The sequence below is a fragment of the Lathyrus oleraceus genome, chromosome 6 (assembly GCF_024323335.1).
Source record: "Lathyrus oleraceus cultivar Zhongwan6 chromosome 6, CAAS_Psat_ZW6_1.0, whole genome shotgun sequence".
In the NCBI taxonomy this organism is placed as follows: domain Eukaryota; kingdom Viridiplantae; phylum Streptophyta; class Magnoliopsida; order Fabales; family Fabaceae; genus Lathyrus; species Lathyrus oleraceus.
The window spans coordinates 236286529-236307190 of record NC_066584.1 but is presented as its reverse complement, the minus strand read 5'-3'; the positions used below and the strand labels follow the sequence as shown (position 1 = coordinate 236307190).

The 20662-nt window shown below is 34.9% G+C and overlaps 1 protein-coding gene across 2 annotated transcripts in view; it reads right to left on the bottom strand.

Annotated features, from left to right (window-relative positions):
* LOC127098514 (serine/threonine-protein kinase TIO) overlaps positions 1–18674 on the bottom strand; it is a 116831-nt gene extending 98157 nt beyond the window's left edge. The window contains exons 1-22 of one of the 2 annotated variants that reach the window (XM_051037124.1): positions 18419–18659; positions 18265–18339; positions 17175–17267; positions 16910–16984; positions 16725–16817; positions 15859–15922; positions 15664–15748; positions 15150–15222; positions 14993–15061; positions 14810–14890; positions 14607–14688; positions 14328–14480; positions 13976–14114; positions 13563–13734; positions 12263–12361; positions 11501–12013; positions 10126–11283; positions 9527–9760; positions 2858–3001; positions 2436–2516; positions 2064–2252; positions 502–1129 (exon numbers count right to left, since the gene is read on the bottom strand). In XM_051037124.1, the coding sequence (XP_050893081.1) occupies positions 884–1129; positions 2064–2252; positions 2436–2516; positions 2858–3001; positions 9527–9760; positions 10126–11283; positions 11501–12013; positions 12263–12361; positions 13563–13734; positions 13976–14114; positions 14328–14480; positions 14607–14688; positions 14810–14890; positions 14993–15061; positions 15150–15222; positions 15664–15748; positions 15859–15922; positions 16725–16817; positions 16910–16984; positions 17175–17267; positions 18265–18339; positions 18419–18511 (4011 nt within the window). In that variant the 5' untranslated portion in view covers positions 18512–18659 and the 3' untranslated portion in view covers positions 502–883. Of the gene's footprint in view, positions 1–501; positions 1130–2063; positions 2253–2435; positions 2517–2857; positions 3002–9526; positions 9761–10125; positions 11284–11500; positions 12014–12262; positions 12362–13562; positions 13735–13975; positions 14115–14327; positions 14481–14606; positions 14689–14809; positions 14891–14992; positions 15062–15149; positions 15223–15663; positions 15749–15858; positions 15923–16724; positions 16818–16909; positions 16985–17174; positions 17268–18264; positions 18340–18418 lie in introns of those variants that run through there. The other variant, XM_051037123.1, reaches the window with a different exon arrangement.
* Positions 18675–20662: the final 1988 nt, after the last annotated feature.

The window sequence follows — 20662 nt, the reverse complement described above, 5'->3', positions numbered from 1 at the left end:
TGTGTAATGGTTTTTGAGTATAATGTATCATATATTTTAAATTATTACGGAAATTTATTTCCAAAATATTTCAACGTCCGTTTAGAATTTGGTGTGTCCGGCGATGTATTTCCAAAATCTAGAAGTATTTAAATAATTTAGCTAAGAAATAAATGATAAGCAATCATGTTATTTTTATTGGAAAGAAGTGGGTGAAGGAATATACTTTGATGTTATTTAATGTCTTATATAGGATAATGTGAAAGATTTTGAAATTAGAATTTAATTTCAAATAACGAATATTCAATCAAAGAAGCCTATAATTTAAAATAAATTGATACCCTTAAATTATCATTATGTGAGGATTGTTGATATTTTACTTGCAAAAGACAATTTGGTGAATGAGACATTGCTTTGCCAAATAGAAATTTGTGTAAGTTAGTGATGTTCAACAGTTGATCAAGTTTGCCAATTAAGCGACTTGTGTTTTCGTCGAATTTATAAGATGAGAAACTAACCCCATAGTTCGGCAAAAAGTTTTTAACTATTTTTTATGGAAATTTTTAAGACATTATGGTTATGGCAAAAATACAAAGATAAGAAGCTTTGACTGCAGAATTAATCAATGGACAGATCCTCTTTGGTGTCGGAGCAGTTAGATGGAGTCATTTGTTTTGTTTCTTTAGGTTGTCAAGCAAGAAATTTTGCATTGGCTATTAGTTTGCGGTGTGGAACGTATATCTTGTGTCTGTCCTTTCTCCATAGGGTCGATGTTGCTATTATACTATAAGTCTAGGGATATATGCAGTTTTACAGTCTACTTACAAATATTCAAGGGTGAACAGAATGACTTCAGTGGAAGTCAATCAAAATTGCAGTACAACCATCATCGAGACTTCGAACATTACGGTTCAGCAACTTTGTTAATGATCACTGATACATATTTGGCAATGGATGATTCTGGAGACTGCTGAAGTCTTCCAATTACAGGGAACAAAGGTGATGAACGGATGAACTGTCTGCAGAGCGGATGGGCACACATCTTTGCAAGGGAAAAGAGAGCAATCTTTAAAGGAGACTCGTTTGTTGAATCATTTCTGCTTGGGTTTAGTGCTGATGCCGCATAATCGGAAATTAACTTCAGGAGAGACTGCAAAGGGAAAGGCCATCAAAGCTATACATCAAATTGCTTACAAAAATAGCTGGCAGTATAGTAAAGGCCGCAGTTTTACTGAAACTGATAACTTTTTATCATTTTTCATCCTCAAGAGAAAACAGGATAAAATTTGCAAATTCTCTTCATAGCTACTGCAACCATTATATTCTAACTATCTAACCACTACCTCCAGTTTTATTTATAAGAAAAAATTTACTTTTTAGGTTCATTGAATAATCAATGTATCTGGACTGTATAATAAACTAGATACATTGATTATTCAATGAATCTAAAAAGTCAACTTTCTCTTATAAATAGGACCAGAGGGAGTATTAAACTTTAGCTACTGCAACTACTTGATAATGCCATTAGTTATTATGTCCACTAGCATCTGCTATTCTTACACTTTTTGTTCAGGTGTGGCTGGCTAGCTGCTGGTAGAGATGGATTCACATCAGCAAGCAGTTAAGTTTAAAACATATTTTCTAATAGGATAGAATGGTCACAACTCACAGTAGAGTAACTACTAACTTCAAATTAAAATATGATATGGAATTCAAAAAGTTAAAATTCAGGAAGTTATTTGAAGAATGATTTTATCATTTGAACCGTGTAATCACAATTTTCTCTTTAATACGCAAGTTTTTTTTCATTTAAAATTATAAAACTTTTTATGATTACGATTTAATAAAAATTTAAAGTGAATTTGCATAGATTTTTAAAGGAAAATTTGTCTAGTCATCTTAAATTCTAAAGGAAACTAAAAATATTTAAGTAAAAACCTAAAGTGAATCTTACTAAATTTATTGATTCCTGTGAAAAACAGATGAGTGTTAACTTATATAGAAATGAAAACAGATGAAGTTGCATTTCACTGTATAAATAGAATAAAAGAAAACTATTTCAAAGTGAAAACTAATGCACGTACCTGAACCGCTCCTTTAGACACAATGTCTTCACAAAGTCTGTCAGAGTTGCGAACCAGATTGCTAAGTGCACCTGCTGCATTTGCCTTGGTCTTGTCCTCCTCTGCTTTTTGCAACAAATTTGCCAGATGAGGAATCGACCTCCTCAGCTCTTCATACAGCACATCATTGTGGTAAGCCGCATTTCCAATCTAAACTCGGGTATGGGACAGAAGATTAAAAGACATAAGAAAATTATAATTACAGTACATACATGGTATGGAAAAGCATATGTGTGATGGTATATGTTCTAAAAACATGGATGACAACAGGACATAACATATGCTATCATACAGTATAAATTTTGGGCATTAGAAGTGGAAGCTAAAACTTACAGCAAAACAAGCAAACTTCCTTGTTCGTTTGTCTGGATCAGAGCATCGGTCAATAAGGATACTAACGATTTGATATCTTGCCTGCAAGTTCCAAATGTATTATAAGTGAATTCAAAATATGATAGCTGCAATAAGTTAAGTGTCAGATTTTGGTTTTTCATTTTTGATTCACTGTCTGAATTTTTCTGAGTAATGAAAATGTATTCACTCATTGAAAATTATTGATAGCTGCAATAAGTTAGGTATCGGGTATATTGTAGATCCAAGTTAGAAAATTGTCTATATCTAGGATTTAAGCATGTCATGATCGAAAAATGAGAAGTACGACATAAGAAAAATTATAAAAACGAGTCCACAAATTTGCTTTGATAGTTAGATCATACAAAATACATTGTTTCTAAATTCTTCATTATTATACTTACAAGAGAACTGTAAAAAAAGGCACTGTGACGGCACATGTTTCCAAGAGCACTGCAAGCTTTGGCACGCACATTCGGATCCTCATGTGAAAGAAAACTTTTTAAGAACTCCAAAACAGAAGCACCTTTAATGTACTCATAGAATCCCTGAACACCAGGAAACAGAAAATAATAACCATTTGGCAAGCTATCATTATGGAACACCCAAAAAGCAAATACATGTGAAAGAACTATACAGGTCCAAATAAAAAAACTCAAACCATGCTATGCATTGTACGCCAGAGACCATAAAAGAATGTCTCTTCAAATGGACATTTTGACCTTACAAGAAAAAATTCCTTAAACTAAGCCTTAAAACACTAAATAGATTCATCTATAACGATTAAATGAGACCATAGGAGCTATATATTTTTTGAAAATATTATAGGAACTTAGAAGATGTATTATTCTAATAAAAGAGTCCTCCTTTTATAGAAAGGAGAGAGAGTACACAAAGTCAACTTCTTAAATCAAGGAGTGATATACGAAATTGAAATAAAACAAAATACAGAACCATATGATATCAGTAATAATAACCAATAAGCTATTTCAACAATATATAGGAGATGTATCAAGTAAGAGGAGTCTTAATATGAGAGGGTGAAAGAGTAAATCTGGTCCACACAACCAAATACGGATGGTCATGATTTAAAGTTACTTAAAAAACTCAAATAACTTTTTGTTCTAATCATAATCATTCATGATTTAATCTATGGCTAAGATTCACTCCCCTCACTTTCCAGTTATCAGTGAGCTCTAATAATCAATTCTCTAATACCTTCACCAAATCTCTACGGGAACCTAGGTTGATTTTATACATAACAAGTTGGACGCATAAGGTGTATATTCTTCAACTTGACAGTGAGTGTTAGTTATAGTCATAATTAGAATCATTCTCTATATTTATTATCGTTGATGTTAAGAATGTGTGATTGGGCCTAACTCAGCCCTACAAAACCAGTTGGTAGAGTGAGGACTGCCCCCACTTATAAACACATGTTCATGCCATATACTGTCCGATGTGGGACTCTTAACACACCCCCTCACGCCCAGGACTGGACATCTGGAGCGTGGAAATAAATGGTGGGTGGCCCGATAGCGGAAACCATAGTAGGTGGCCCACCGGATCTTAAACGAGACTCTGATACCATAACAGAATTGTTCTGAGATGGAAAATGTCATGTATTGCATTGAGTCCTCATATGCTATATATAATTACAAGATTGAATGGAAATAGCTAATCATTCCAAAAATAGTTTCCTAATATTAAAGGACATTGATGTTATAGATACTAAATTGAATATATGTACAGCTGGTACATAATTGAATATCTTCATGATGTTATTGGCAATTAACAGCAAGATATCATGTCTGACAGTGAAGGTGAAAGTTCTCCTGTGAAGGAATCTTCCAAGTCAGTCAACAATGGCGATGGAGCAGTCATCCGAAAAACCATCTCTCCCTATGATATCACTTCCAATGATAATCCTGGGAGTTTGATAACACAGATTCAATTAAAGGGAGAAAACTATGACGAATGGGCTCGTTCACTTAGAACGGCACTTCGAGCAAGAAAGAAATTTGGTTTTGTTGATGGATCAATCAGCAAACCTGATGAGGAATCTTCAGATCTTGAAGATTGGTGGACTAACAACTCCTTGTTGGTCTCTTGGATCATGAACACAATTGAACCTTCATTGCGATCAACTATGTCGCATATGGAGGTAGCCATGGATCTTTGGGAAGACATTAAGGAGCGGTCTTCCATTGTTAATGGACCACGTATTCAACAGTTCAAAGCAGAGCTCGTTGAATGCAAACAAAAAGGACTGACCATTGTGACATATTATGGGAAACTGAAGAAGTTGTGGGAAGAATTGGCGAATTACGATCAGATCCCGGCATGCAAGTGTGGGCGTTGCAAGTGCAATCTTAGCTCTGTGTTGCAAAAGAAACGCGAAGAAGAGAAAATCCATCAATTCCTCATGGGATTAGATGACGCTCTCTATGGAACAGTACGGTCCAATCTTCTCGCTCAGGATCCTCTGCCTACATTGAACAAAGTTTATGCGACATTAATTCAGGAGGAACGGTTGCGCACTGTGACCCGTACGGCCGAAGATCGTGGTGAGGTCATGGTGTTTGCAGTGCAGTCCAACTTCAAACGTAAAGAAAAAGGAGGAATGTGCAGTCATTGCAATCGAACGGGCCATGATTCAGATGGTTGTTTTCAAGTAATAGGATATCCTGATTGGTGGGGAGATCGACAACGCGGACAATTGAAAGGAACCGGGCGTGGGAAACCAAAACAATATAACGTTGTTTCTAACAACAAAAAACGTGGAGGAGCTGTTAAGGCTCATGTAGCACAAGCAAAACCATCTAAAGAAGAGGTTGCTTCTGAAACGTCAAGTTCCGATATTTGTAATCCAAGAAATATTACTAGTGATCAATGGCAAGCATTGGTCAGCCTTTTGAACAATGTAAAGCTAGGTGCAACCGAGAAGCTAAGTGGTAAGTGTTCCTTTTTGCCATGGATTATTGATACAGGTGCATCAAATCATATGACCGGTCAACTGGAATGCTTAACCAATGTGCACAATATTTTTGAGTGCTCTGTTGGACTACCAAACGGTGAAGAGACAATGGCGACAAAGGAAGGAATTGTGATGCTCAATGAAAGAATAAGATTAACTAATGTCTTATATGTGCCTAGTCTACACTGCAATCTTATCTCAGTATCGCAGTTGCTAAAAGATTCTAACTACACTGTTAAATTTACTGATAAGTTTTGTCTTATACAGGACCCCACTTTGAGGACGCCGATTGGAGCGGGTGAACAAAGAGAAGGGCTATATTATCTTAAAGAGATGGTCAAAGCAGCTGCAGTGAAAACAAATAAGGAAATTCCTTTGGACCTGTTACATCGCAGACTAGGACACGCATCTTTGAAGGCTCTGCAAATGTTTCCGAATGTTAATTCTAATAGAAACAATTATCTATGTACCCAATCATGTGAAATATATCTTAGAGCAAAACAGTCTCGAGATACTTTTCCAATTAGTGAAAATAAAGCAACTTCTGCATTTCATTTAATCCATTGTGATTTATGGGGGCCTTATCGCAACCCAACATTTTGTGGCGCTAGATATTTTTTAACCATTGTTGATGACTACTCGAGAGCGGTGTGGATTTATCTCATTGTTGAGAAAACAGAAGTCTCTAAATATCTTTGTCAATTCTTTGCAATGGTTGAGCGACAATTCAATAAACAAGTAAAGATTGTTCGGAGTGATAATGGGATCGAATTTACTTGCATGAAAACATATTTTCGTGACAATGGTATAATTCACGAAACTTCATGTGTTGGGACACCACAACAAAATGGAAGAGTGGAGCGGAAGCATAGACATATTCTCAATGTTGCTCGTGCCTTGCGCTTTCAAGCTCAATTTCCAATTCAATTTTGGGGTGAATGTGCTCTTGTTGCGTGTTATTTGATCAATCGCACTCCTACAAGGAACTTGGATGGTAAGACTCCATTTGAACTCTTGTATGATAAACGTCCCTCTCTTGAGCACCTCCGTGTCATTGGTTGCCTAGCTTATGTGCATAATCAACATCATAAGGGTGATAAATTTGCTGCTAGAAGTCGAAAATGTGTATTTGTGGGCTATCCATATGGCACCAAGGGATGGCGTATGTATGATTTAGAGTTGGGCGTTTTCTTTAACTCAAGAGATGTTGTTTTCTGTGAAAATGAATTTCCTTTTGCTGACGAAATTCCGTCTGAAAATGATCACATCTTGCCTGGTGCATCTTTCAGTAATGCTATTGAAGACGATTTTTTCCAGCTTGTTCCTACTATACCTGCTGTCCCCTCAACTCCAGCAATTGAAACTGCAACATTACTTGATAAAGATGTGTCAAGTGTCACGCCACCTGTTTCAATTGAATCTCCTGCTGGATCTTCTTCATTTGACTCCCAAAATATGTCATCATTTGTTGAAACCAGTGAGGAACCACAGGCTGCAGACACTATCGAAAATTTGGAACGTGGTCATCGTATCAAATTGCCTTCTACCAAGCTGCAAGACTTTGTGACCAATACCATCACTAAGATATGCCCCTCAAATTGTTCTACTGCTTCGTCACATCCCTCAGGTACACCTTATCCTTTAGCCAAGTATGTAAATTATGCTAACTTTTCACCACGACACAGGAAATTTTTAGCCGCTGTTTCTGCAGCTACAGAACCTCAAAACTTTGCTGAAGCCGTCAAAAATATTCGACGGCGAGATGCCATGAAGCTGGAAATTGAAGCTCTTGAAAATAATGGCACTTGGACAGTAGAAACGCTTCCTCCAAACAAAAAGGCTATTGGTAGCAAATGGGTGTATCGGATTAAATATCATTCAGATGGAATTATCGAGCGTTATAAGGCAAGACTTGTTATTATGGGGAACAACCAAGTTGAGGGGCTGGATTATCATGAAACCTTTGCACCAGTGGTGAAAATGGTAACTGTGAGAACATTTCTCGCTGTTGTGGCTGCCAAGCGCTGGGAACTTCACCAAATGGATGTTCACAATGCTTTTTTACACGGTGAGCTTGATGAAGAAGTATATATGAAATTACCTCCCGGTTTCAAGACCTCTACACCAAATCAAGTATGCCGCTTGCACAAATCTTTATATGGATTGAAACAGGCACCTCGATGTTGGTTTGCCAAACTCAAAAATGCTCTGCTACGGTATGGTTTTATACAGTGCTACTCTGACTATTCTCTCTTTACTCTACATCGTGACTATGTAGAGCTGTATGTGTTAGTCTATGTGGATGATCTTATCATTTTTGGAAACAACAACAAATCAATTGAGTCCTTCAAATCCTACTTGAACACATGCTTTCATATGAAAGATCTTGGCCCTTTAAAATATTTTCTTGGCCTTGAGGTGGCTCGCAACTCCAATGGGATTTTCTTGTGTCAAAGGAAATATACACTTGATATCATCACCGAAGTTGGGTTGTTCGGAGCTAAACCCGTTGGTTTTCCCTTAGATCAGAATCATCATCTTCCCTTGGCCACTGGAACTCCTCTTTCTAATCCGGATCGGTATCGAAGACTAGTAGGTCGTTTGGTCTACTTAACTATCACTAGACCAGAACTTTCTTACTCTGTTCATATGTTGGCTCAATTTATGCAAAAACCTTTAGAAGAGCACTGGAACGCAGCTCTCCGTGTCGTCCGTTATCTCAAGGGAAATCCTGGCCAAGGTATTCTTCTCCAAGCTGATTGTGATCTTCAAATTTATGCCTGGTGTGACTCGGATTGGGCAGGATGTCCTTTGACTAGGCGCTCTCTCACTGGATGGATTGTTTTCCTTGGGAATTCTCCTATCTCTTGGAAAACCAAGAAACAACATGTTGTCTCACGTTCCTCGGCTGAGGCGGAATATCGTTCCATGGCCACTACCACATGTGAGCTCAAATGGTTGAAAGCACTTTTGCTCTCTCTCGGTGTCCCCCAATCTCGCCCCATGAAGATATATTGTGACAGTCAATCAGCATTACATATAGCTGCCAATCCAGTCTTCCATGAGCGCACAAAATACATCGAAGTTGATTGTCACTTCTTACGTGATGAGCTTCTCAAAGGCAACATTTCAACTCACCATGTGTCCACTAATATTCAACTAGCTGATATATTTACTAAAGCATTGGGAAAACAACAGTTTGATTATTTTCTAAACAAGTTGGGCATCCACAATCTGCATGCTCCAACTTGAGGGGAGGTTTTAGGCAATTGATATCTTACTGTTAATTGCCAATAACATCATGAAGATATTCAATTATGTACCAGCTGTACATATATTCAATTTAGTATCTATAGCATCAATGTCCTTTAATATTAGGAAACTATTTTTGGAATGATTAGCTATTTCCATTCAATCTTGTAATTATATATAGCATATGAGGACTCAATGCAATACATGACATTTTCCATCTCAGAACAATTCTATTAGTTGATACGGTCTCCTTAGTTTCTTATTTGTTCTTTTTGAGATTCTCTCTAGAATATACATTTGTTTGTACATCCCCATTGTGTAATTCCAGTTTATTATTCTCAACAATTTAACAATATAGCCTTTGGGAATTAAATTGATAATGACACAACACGAAAAATACCAAAATGAGGATTATCCAATATGTATTGAACACATAAAAACACGTCTCAACAAAACTGTACTACTTTCGTTCCTTTAAAACCAATACATTTTGTTGTTTTTTATAATTATTTGCCCGTTTCTTGTAATACTCTTAACTTGTAATTATCACATTCTACCTATTTGTCTCTAGACGATAAATAGTAAGAGGTAACTTTGACATAATAATTAATACAACTTTGATTTTTTAAAATAAAAAGTAAATAAGAACAAAATACTTCTAAAACATGACACTTATAAGAAGGGAGGGAGTAATATGTTCTGCATCATGTCCACAAATCTATCTCTTTTCTTTAATGTGTATCCACTACGTTTTGTCTCTAGACTGAATAGAAATAATAAAGGCAATAACTGATCAATTTAGCACGCACATACTGAAACAATTTGGTGAAGAGTCAATACTAACCTTGTCCATACGAGCAAGATCAGAAATGATCATAAGAGCATCCAGCATAACCTCTTTTGGTCCCGAAAGGTCAAACAACCTTTTCATCCTATTTGGATCCAAAAGACCTTTACTCACAAGTTGGACTGCTAAAGGTCGTTGGCACACCATTTTAGCAAGAAAGGCCACAGGCCTACCCATATCATTCAATTCCATATGATCTAGGCATCGAAGGATAATACTAGGCACACCAACCTGAAAACATCAAGGTAATTACTTAGGAGCACGGATGTTATAAGATACCAATTCAACAAGTAGTCAAGTGAAAGTAAAAGATAAATAGCAGGCTTCTGAATCAAATATAAAATTCTATAACTGAAAACAACAGAAAATAAATAAATAAAGATAAAATTGCCGTCACAGAAACTAGTATTTGGCACATTAAATAGTGTACTAGCTGTGATCTTTCAAAAAATGTAACCTACCATCAGCTACTGCTTAATAACAAAAATTAGTAACATGCAGTGACATATCGGTATCCCGTGAAAAAACAGTATTTGTTTGAAGCCACTTCCAATAGTCCAAATAAATTACCAAAGGGGATTGAAAGAGGATTGTACCTCCATAAGGATCTTAATGTATTTTCCCATGTCTTCTTCTATTGCCTTAACTGTATCCTTGTCTTCCATGCATACTCTCTGACCAGGGGAACCAACATTAAGAAGAAACCCACTGCTAACAGAAGCAGTGGCCGATGGCAAGCCTGGTGCATTTTGAAGAGCAACAAAAGGAAATGCTAAGAGATCTATGACTGCATTTATTAGATCTCGGACTCCTGCTCTCCCTCCACCAGGTCCGGTCCAGCATTTTATCAACTTAAGATGAACATCACATATTAAGTTGGATATGAGCTTAACATGTTCATTCCTAATCAAAATCTGACGAAAAATCAAAGCGCCGCCAGAGAGACAATGACATAATGATGAAACTGTGCACACAACACCGATAGGAGACAATCCAACTTTATCATTTAGGCCCTCTTTTTCTTGAGAAGCATTTAAAAACCCGTTGCTTAATAAGCCGATAAGAAGAAGAGGTATACCACTTGCACACAACTGCTGAACAGCTAATGGTCCTCCCCACTTGAGTTTGGAATCTAAAAGACCAACACACCCATCTTTTACCGCTAGCCAATATGGGAGCTTCCCATTAAAATTTCCAGGGTCCAGTTCATTTTCATTTCCTGATGAAAATTTAAGATAGTCACTTAGTGTAGAAGTTCGAGGAATTAAGGGCATAGCAATTTCGGATATTGAAGACTCAACAGAAGTTCCAGATTCGAGGGAAAGAATGGATGCAAGAGCCAACATGGCTGATGCACTTTGAAGTTGGAAAGAGGCTTTTGTTTTATCATCATAAGAAACGTGATGAGCAAGAACTGAGAGTCGGGCAAGCTGCTTCTTTGGTGAGGTGGTGAGCATAAAAATTGCAGAATTTCTACCAGCTGACTTAAAACATTGTGCAATTATTGTGAGAATGGTACATGAATGACGAATCAGAGCAGAAGGATTTGCTAATTTGCATTTAGTGTTACTTGGTTCTACCATGGGTGCATCTTTGTTGAGAGAGGAACTGCATATTGACAAAACTGAGAAAATCTCTGAAACAATAGTTCCATCACCACCACCACTTACAACAGTAGTTAAAGGAAGGGAACTGGGCAGACCACAAAGGGCAGATGGAACAATTCCACTATGGAGGCAGCACCTTGACAAAAGCTGAAAAGGAATAAGAATTATGGAATAAAATTTTTGAATTACTTTCAAATATGTCATTTTGTAACGAACCTTTGTACCAATAACAATTAAGCACTATAACTTTATTAGAGAAACAATAAAAAATGTTGAAAAGATCTACTTTATGCAGCCAATATAAAACATGCAACTCAATGTCATAATAGGAATCCCTAAAACAAGGGCAAGCGCACAGAAGTACCTGAAGACCACAAATCATTGCAGACTCAATCCTTTGGTGAAAACAATAGTACATGGCAACCTGAACAGCTTTGGATCTCAGGAATGCTCTTGTGATTACATCAACCATTTTTGTTGATTCTTCATCAAACAAGGGATCTTGTCTGTGATCCATAATTTCCGTCCTCTGCAATGCACTGATGGGAAACAAAATGGCACTATTTCTCTTAAAAAGGACATCCAGAGCATTAATCAAAGACCACGCAGCCCTGCATGCTTCAGAAGCAGCCCGTAGCATATTGGAAGAACCTGCAATAAGACCTGAACCTGAAGTCGCTAAGCACGAGCACAAATGGTCAATTAAACCAGATGTTTTCGCATGCTCTATAATTCTGTTAGCTGTTTCGTTCAGTGTCTCTGAGCTTGAAATTTGAGATGATTTAAGCACCTGAGCAACTTTAGACAACATGACTGTAATGCAAGCACTAGACTCATACAGAACTCTTCCAGATGCATCATTTGTAGAAGTTACAACCTGCAATTACACATTAATAAATGAGTGCTGCAAACATGTAACATTTGCACAATTAACAAGATTTTTTTCATGTATCTGTTTAAGGTAATGTTTAAGATATTTTCCCAAGCTAATGTTTAAGGTATGCTAGGAATTGGTTATGAAGATATGAATACAGAAAAAACTAAACCATGAAGTTTAGATTTACATTGTCACACTCAATATAAATTTCCAACAAGTTGCAAATTTACATGATAGTAAGAGTATCACCTGAGAATAGATTTCAACCAATTCAACCCAGTGGTTTGCATATGAGTTTGAACAGAATTTCCCACCAATATCTAGCAAAACTTTGGTGATCGAGAAACCCTGCACAAAACAAAATGCCTGAAGTTTAACTAACTAATCTTGGGAGAAAAGGTTGCCAATTAATTTCACAAAAACATTCATCATAAAAATAGGGCAAAAACGATTAATCAAAGAGCATGAAATGAGATGCACATACTAAGTTTATGTTGTAAATAAAAGTATTAAGAGAAAACAATGCTAATATAATGTGGGCTCTCCAACAAGTTCATTTGTAACCTCGCCTATCTCTATATCTGAGGTGTTGCTTACAGTCGTATGATCATCAATAATCAATTTATACAGGTTCATTTTACTCTCTCTATCTCTGTTCTTGCATTGATGGCTCTACCATATTTGTAATAATTTGACACCTGTGCTGAACATTCAGGTTCCCTACTCATAAGGGATCGCCTTCGCAATATTGCTTGTTCAATGAGATTAGCTTGTAACAAGGACATCGTCACAAGTTCAAGTGCTGAAGTAAAATATCATGTGAGAACTCATTCAGCACAAACAAACAATTGCTTCAAAAAACATGATTTGAAGAGGTTACACAACTGAAACTTATTTGTCAAGTGGGATAATCAAGTTTTACTTCATTTCTCCTTAGTCGAGTTTTCCATGGAAGGGCCAATCATCTTATAAAAGAGATTATCTTTTAAGGAGGGATCATCACTCACTTTGATGATTCAAATTACCAGTAAGCATATGTTTTCACTTGTGTGAGGTCCTCAAATAAGTTATATTATATATTTTAAAAGCACATGTTTCCACATTGGACAATATATGGCCTGAACATGTGCTTATAAGTGGAGGCAATCCTCTCCCTAAAAGCTGGTTTTGTAAGGTTGAGTTATGCCCAACCACAATTCTTAACATGGTATAAAGGGTCTGGGTTTAAGATCCGGTGAGCCACCTGCTAACAGGTTTCCGCTATCGGACCACCCTCCATTTATTTCCACTTTCTAGATGTTCCGTCCTAGGCATGAGGGAGTGTATTAAGAACCCTACAAGTCGGTTTTGTAAGGTTGAGGTAGGCCCAACCACAATTCTTAACATACATCAAAAACCAAATATCTTTCAAGACATTTTTAAAGACTATGAAATACTTTAACGCACCAAATGAAGATCCAAGCATTTAAATTCATCATAGATAATTAAGAGGAAAAGAATACAATTCTTGAAGGAAGAAAGCAATAAATCAAATGTGTAAGTGATGTACCTTTGTTAACAGGTCAAAAACTTCAGCAGACTTCATTGCTACAACAGATCTGGTAAACAAAAGAAGCTCACTTATGAGTTCGTCTATTTGTCCAGTAGAATTGAAGACACCGGCATCAACTAGATTTGAGAGAATTCTTAGTGACTGGTTTGAAGCAGGAAGATCCTGATCACTGTAGATTATAAAAGAAAGACTTCAGAGAGAAATAATTTTGGAACAAAACTAAAAACATACTAGGGCATTGAAGTCAAAAGAAGGTTCCCTATAAGATAATGAACAAAATCTCAATAAATAAAAATATTCAATAATGTTGAGTAAGCTCGAGACATTAAAACCAATTCAATTTTAAGTGGAATTCATGAGGACTCCAAATGCAAAATCAAAAAGTTTTTAAGTCTGCACCACAAACATACCTGCAAATATTTTGAGATCCCTTCGACCATCTTTTCAGGGGTTGTAGAACAAATCCATATGCTTCATTGTCTTGACCAATTACTTTTGCACCTTTAACAGTGCGAGAGTTACTTTCAAGTCTGTCCAGTCTTTGGCAGCCTGCTCAGAAGCATTGACAATCACATAATTCCAGGTGTTTATTTATTTAAGATGAAGAGTATATTAATAATGTGTGTGTGACTATGTGAGTGTATATGTATACATTAATAATATCATTTTGACTTCAATGCCCTAGTATGTTTTTAGTTTTGAAGTCAAAAGAAGGTTCCCATACAAATAAGCAATCATGGAATAAAAGAAAGACAACAATACCTGACTCTGCTACATCATTTTGGTTTGAAAATCCAGGAGACTCATCAAGCACTTTAGAATTGGTTTTGTTCATGTTAGGACCATTTAACTGAGCTTCATTCTGAAGTGGTGAAGAAATATGCTCTGTCAAACCTGTTTTGTGATTGTTTTTTCCTGTGACAATGGTAGATTATTATATGGAGGGAAAGAGGAAAAATGTAGAGACATCTAATAGACAATTTATTGATGCATAATAGTAGAGTAGGAAGTATCATCCTGCAATACTAAAAGTTGCTGAACCTGTTGAAGTTTGAATGGTTTTTCTGTCAACCCTCTGTGTTGTATCACTGTCCTTTGGCGAACCACTTTTCTCATGCAGTTCCTGAAATAGTTCAATGCATATTTTACTAAATTAATTAACTGAGAATACTCAACTTTGTTACAACTCCAATGAACATCTTGCCCAATGCTGAATTGTTTGGCATAAAGTTTAGTATACCTACCCTGTCCTCAATTTCGTTGTTAGTTTCTTTAACAAATGGGTGTTCAAGAAGAGCAGGCCAAGTTAGTCGACTTTCTGGTGCCTGCTTAGAACAAATTAGGAAACTAAAGTGTATGAATTCATTGTGGTTAAAGTAAAATCTCACAAGGTAGAAATGAAAGGGAAATGTTCAGCAGTGAACAACCTTGTTAAGCAAACCCTTTAAAAAGCTTTTGAAGCTTGGAGTCATGCTATCAGGATATTTAACCGGATCCTGGATCATTCAATTAGTGATCAGTACATCCTTCAGTATAATAACATAAGTGATTGTATAACAAACCTTGTCCGATTGAAAAATGTACCTTAACAATGTGTCTGATGAGAGCATAAACAGAGTTTGTGTAAAATGGTGGTTGGCCTACAAATAACTCATACCTGTTATAGGCAACAACAAAAAAAGGCTTCAACTCATGTGAATAACAAACGTTGAGAGTGTGAAAGCCCTGTTCAAACACCACTTGCTACATAACTAATAGTTAGATAATGTCATCATTCAGAACACTTTTGCATATTGCAACAGGTCTGGTCATCACTAAAAATGAGAAAGGCAAAGCTTGAGTACCACAAGCATGAAGTTGGGTAAAGAATCTGATGTTATAAAGAATAAGGATAATACAAATAGAAAGTAACTATATAAAATTCAGGTCTAATTGGTATATGAGAAAATGAATGACCAGCTTAAATCATGTAAAGGCATTTGATATCAAGACACTAGGCCTTATTTACATTGACAACTACCATCCACGAATGCATAACTGAATACCAATAAATGTGTTATTAGATGCAGATAAAAATAGATAGAGATATCCAACATACAATATAACACCAAGAGACCATAAATCTACTGTGTGGTTGTAAGGTTGTTCACGGACAAGTTCTGGAGCCATGTATAATGGAGTGCCTGAAAAGCATAAAACAAATTCCGATCCTCAGAATACAAGCAGCTACACACAAGCTACATTACTACAATTGAGATTAAAATCCAACAAATTGTGTTATGATGAGCCCAACCTTTTATAGATCGCAAAACAACTGTGTTTGTGGACATCGCACGTGCAAACCCAAAATCACAAAGCTATTGGATATTCAGAAAATATATATAAATTAGAGCATGATCAATTGTACTTAAAGAAAACTAGAAATGAAAGTCATGCCATCAGTGAGTAAGATTAAAAATTAATATGATGGGTATTTGAATTAACTTAGTGATAAAAATAAAAATAAAAACTTGTCTTTTAAGGGGCATTTCAACAATCAAGGGATGTATATTATATTCAATGCCACCATTCCTTGAAATAACTTTTTTCCGTAAACAATAATGGGATTCTTATTCGCAGGATTTTTCAAAAAAGTGTTTGGATAACACTTTCAACATCACTCAGAATTATTTGCAAGAGTGGGGTGATAGAGGTTCCTACACAAATTTCATTCCCCATGGGAAATCTTTTTCTCAACCCCTCCCTTGAGAACAAAACCATAGGAATGTGGTAGTTACTTCTTTCATGAGAATCTTCCATACTCAGGAATGCAATTTTGCAGCTTTGCAGTAAACATGGGAATACACATTTCTTACACATATATTCTTGAATATGTAATCAGGATACTTGAAACAAACATTCTGTTCTAACCTTATTGGAGAGCTTTCTCAGACAAATATAATTTCACTTAAAAAGATGAGCAAAACATGTATACAATTCCCCCATGGAGGAGTGTGTTTACAGGAAAATTATGTTAGATTATTCAATGAAAATAAGTCTTAATTCGGTGTGCAATATAAATCGTAACAATAATGACAGAGTGTGACAAATATCTACTGCATGAATCAAAAAGAAATGTTTGGTGCATGTTTCTTCATGTGAACAAAGAGTTAAATCAACCTTGACAATAGATTCGGAACCAATGAGGATATTTTGCGGCTTCATATCACGATGGATGATCCGGTTGGAATGCAAATAATGTAAGGCTCTTACCTGTATAATCCAAACCAAAAAAGATAAGACATTTATCCTTGTAATTCTTCCCCTAAATTGTGATAGGACAAATCGTTTAGAATAAAAATTACCAATTGCTTTGCAATTGCTTGAACTTGTTCTTCTGGAAGGCATTTGTCATCCTCAAGAATCTCAAATAGCTCACCCTGACAAATATAAACTATCATCAGCATGTCTCATGATTCAAACTTCCTTGTTCCACTATAAGCTGGTTGTGCATGCTTAAATCAACTATTAATGGATAAGTGGTGGTAAATTTCATAGATTTAGAGTACAACAAATCCAAAATCACTCAAACTACAAGCTGAAAAATGGCAGAAAATATAGATGGTTTACTTGTGCGAATTCTGTGACAACACAAAACTCCTGTGGGCTTTCAAAAGAATCAAGCATTTGAATAATATTTTCATGCTTCAACTTCCTTAATATCTGCAAAGTTCATGAATATCAAATGTCAACAGTTACCACAGCCATTTATTAGTAACTAGTTAAAACCAGTGTTATCAATGGCGGAGAGCCAAAAAAACAGCCACCGATATCCACCATGTGACAACACTGGTAGATAGAAACAACAAAAGCTAAATCCTGCTAGGTGGAGTCAACTATATATATGAGTGAGCGGGGCTCTATGAAAAACTAGATCTTCAATAAAATCATCTAGAACAAATTCTACTCGTGATCAATTGTTTGTTTCTTCTTTCTCCAAATTTTCCTTCAAGTTTTAACGTTTATTATACAGGTAGAACAAACTTTAAAAACCAATGCACATTGTATATTTTAGTCAACATATTTTATATAAGCAGTCACCAAAAATTGATATCAGGTGTGCCATTGTATTCGTGCACTCCGATGATTTTATTATATTAAAGAGTTATAAGTTCTAGCCTTCTTGATTAAGTTGATTAAACAATATGATTTTCTCACTAGTCACACAAATCATATAATTCACTTTCTACATTAATCCGTTAAAAAAATTCAAAAATTTCCAAAAAAAACACATTTGACATTATCAATATTAGTTCAACATGTGAAATTATTTCCTATTATTGAAGTATATGGAAATCACTATTCAGGACAAAGAATAATGGCAGACCAGATCTATGAACTCAACATTAATAATGATTTCTATTTTTACTTTTTTTTAGGGAAACAGTAGAAATAATGAATTTATTTACTTATTAATTAACTTAATACAAACATAGCAACAGCGATTTAAGAACAATTAGCGGTAGATTCTTAATTCCACACTCCCGTCCTAACGACCCTAACTCTGGCGCAACATTCTCACTCTATATACATTAACAGAAACCCTAACTATTGCAAAATTCTCACTCTATATACATTAACAGAAACCCTAACTATAGCAAAGAATCAAAGAGTATTGTTTAAAACGAAAACAAAATTTATGAATGAATTAACGAATCACCTCGATTTCTTGCCTCAAATTGTGAATATCCTTTTCAGTTTTACCGTGCTTCATTATGAACTTCATCGCAACAGTCTAAAACGAAGAAGAATGAAAATCAGAAGTTAGAAAATGGAAGGAAGTGGGAATGGTTGGTTTTAGAGATAGGAGTAACCTGTCCAGTGTGCTTGCGTCTCCCTTTGTAGACTTTGCCGAAGGAGCCCTCGCCGACTAGCTCTATCACGTGGTAGTTCTCCACAGAACCCATTGTTGAATCGGAAGAATGTGGAGCTCAGAGAGAGGTATTTGAAAATGGGAATGTTGTTGAATGATGAGGGAGAGAGAACAGAGAAGAATCAGAGATCGCAAATTTTGAATTTCTATTCCCGCTCCACTCAACCCTTTCTCGTTATTATCTTTTATTTTTATTCTTTTAAAATAATATAGTATTTCCTCCCTTATTTTCGAATTTATAACATATAACTTAAGCTAATATCACAATTTAGATTTGTTTTGTAAGTAAGAATCTTTTTATATGAATTTATAGTTTATTTTATTAATTTATAATTTATTTTTTATTCGCTATTTTAAATAGTATTTTATCTTATATTTTATAATTTATCATCTTTTCTTCCATTTTTATTTTATTATTTTAATAAAAATTCTTTTATTTTTTATATTGTATTTTAATTTAAATTAAATAAATATATATTAAATGTCTTTTACATTATTTTATATTTATAAGTTAGTTAATTGTTAATTTTATTAAATACTTCAATTAACTTATTAGTTATCCGTTATTAACCATCAACTATAAGCTATCAGTCATCAACCATCAACAATAAACAATAAATTAACTTATCAGTTAAGCACTATTTTTACCAAACATAATCTAAATAAAAAAATATGTTATAAATTATAGACTAGAGACTCGTTTTGTTCCCTCACAAAAATTACAAAAAATCTAAATTAATTCTCCAACAAAAAAAAAAGACCTGATTTAATCTCTTATAAAATTTAACTGAGTCATATTAATCTCTTTATTTTCAAATTGGTTTTTTTCTTACTTTTAAAATGTGACTGGATTGTTACCTTGAATTTTATTATTTATTTTTTAAATACTAAGAATATAAAAATTTAAAAAATATATATAAAAAAATTGTTCCTATAAGAAATCAAACATAGAGACCTTTAAGTTAGGTTATAACCCATGAATCTCCAACACAAAAATTCCTTTGGGTTAAATGGTAGTAATTTTACAGCTAGACCAAACAATATTTATTATTAATATTTTTAATGAAGAATACTTAATTTAATAATTCAGAATAAACATTTACTTACTTACTTGTTTCAAACAATACTCAATTTTTAAAAAAAATGATTTTGATTGACTTTGATAGAAATTTTACAAATTTATTATTAAATGTTTTTTTACATCGATGGTATGATTTCCTTATCAAATTGGGTGACTAAAGGTGAGATGAGAGACAAGTTTAGTATTTATGTTGTTGGAAGAACTTTTCTGAATTAATTGGATTGAAGGAGAGAATAAACATGTTGATCAGAAGAAGAAATGTGACGTTAATTGGTAAGGGTAAGCGATTTGATTCATATGAAATATTCAGTGTGTCGACATGTTATTTGAGGAAAACCAACATAGTAAGTTTCGGATTGTGATGACACTTGATCATTACGTAATATTTGCGAGAAAATTTAGACAAATCACTGAAATTATGAGAAAAAGCCAAACTAAAACGTGGAAGAAGTGAGCCAAAATAACAAAGAGGAAGAAAGTTGGGACTTGGTAAAAATTTGAAGAAAATGGAAGAAAATAAGTGATTTTTCTTATGTTTTTCTCGTGGTCGCGATACTGACACTATGGTTGCGATGATGTCATATCCCGACCGTGATGAAAACCCACACGATTGCGATGCAACGAAATCCTAACACGCTTTTTGAAGCTTTAAAAGGAGATTTTGCCTACATTTTTAGGGGTTTCAAATTTTAGATAGAAAGTGACAGGCAGGAGCTTTGTAACACAAATTTGAAAAGCATTGAAGTCAATGGAGAATATATTTTATTCCATTGATTTTGATGAATACTTTTTATTAACTCATGGTAATTGTTAGTTTCACTATGAGTAACTAAGTTATTTTGTATTAGGTCTTTTGAGACTAACCTATTGTACTATGTTGGACCATACGATTGTTTGTTATTATTTGAATTCCTTTTATGTTATAATAATTATTTAATTGTTCTTGTGTATAATACTTTTTGTATGTTGAAGAGTGCGCAAATTGATATCATATGAGTAGGGATTATTGACTGTAAGTCTACCAATCCGAATTAGGGCAATTATTCAACTCAGTAATTAACTAGGAATAAGTAACTATAAATTGTGGCTTTTGAATTAACGATT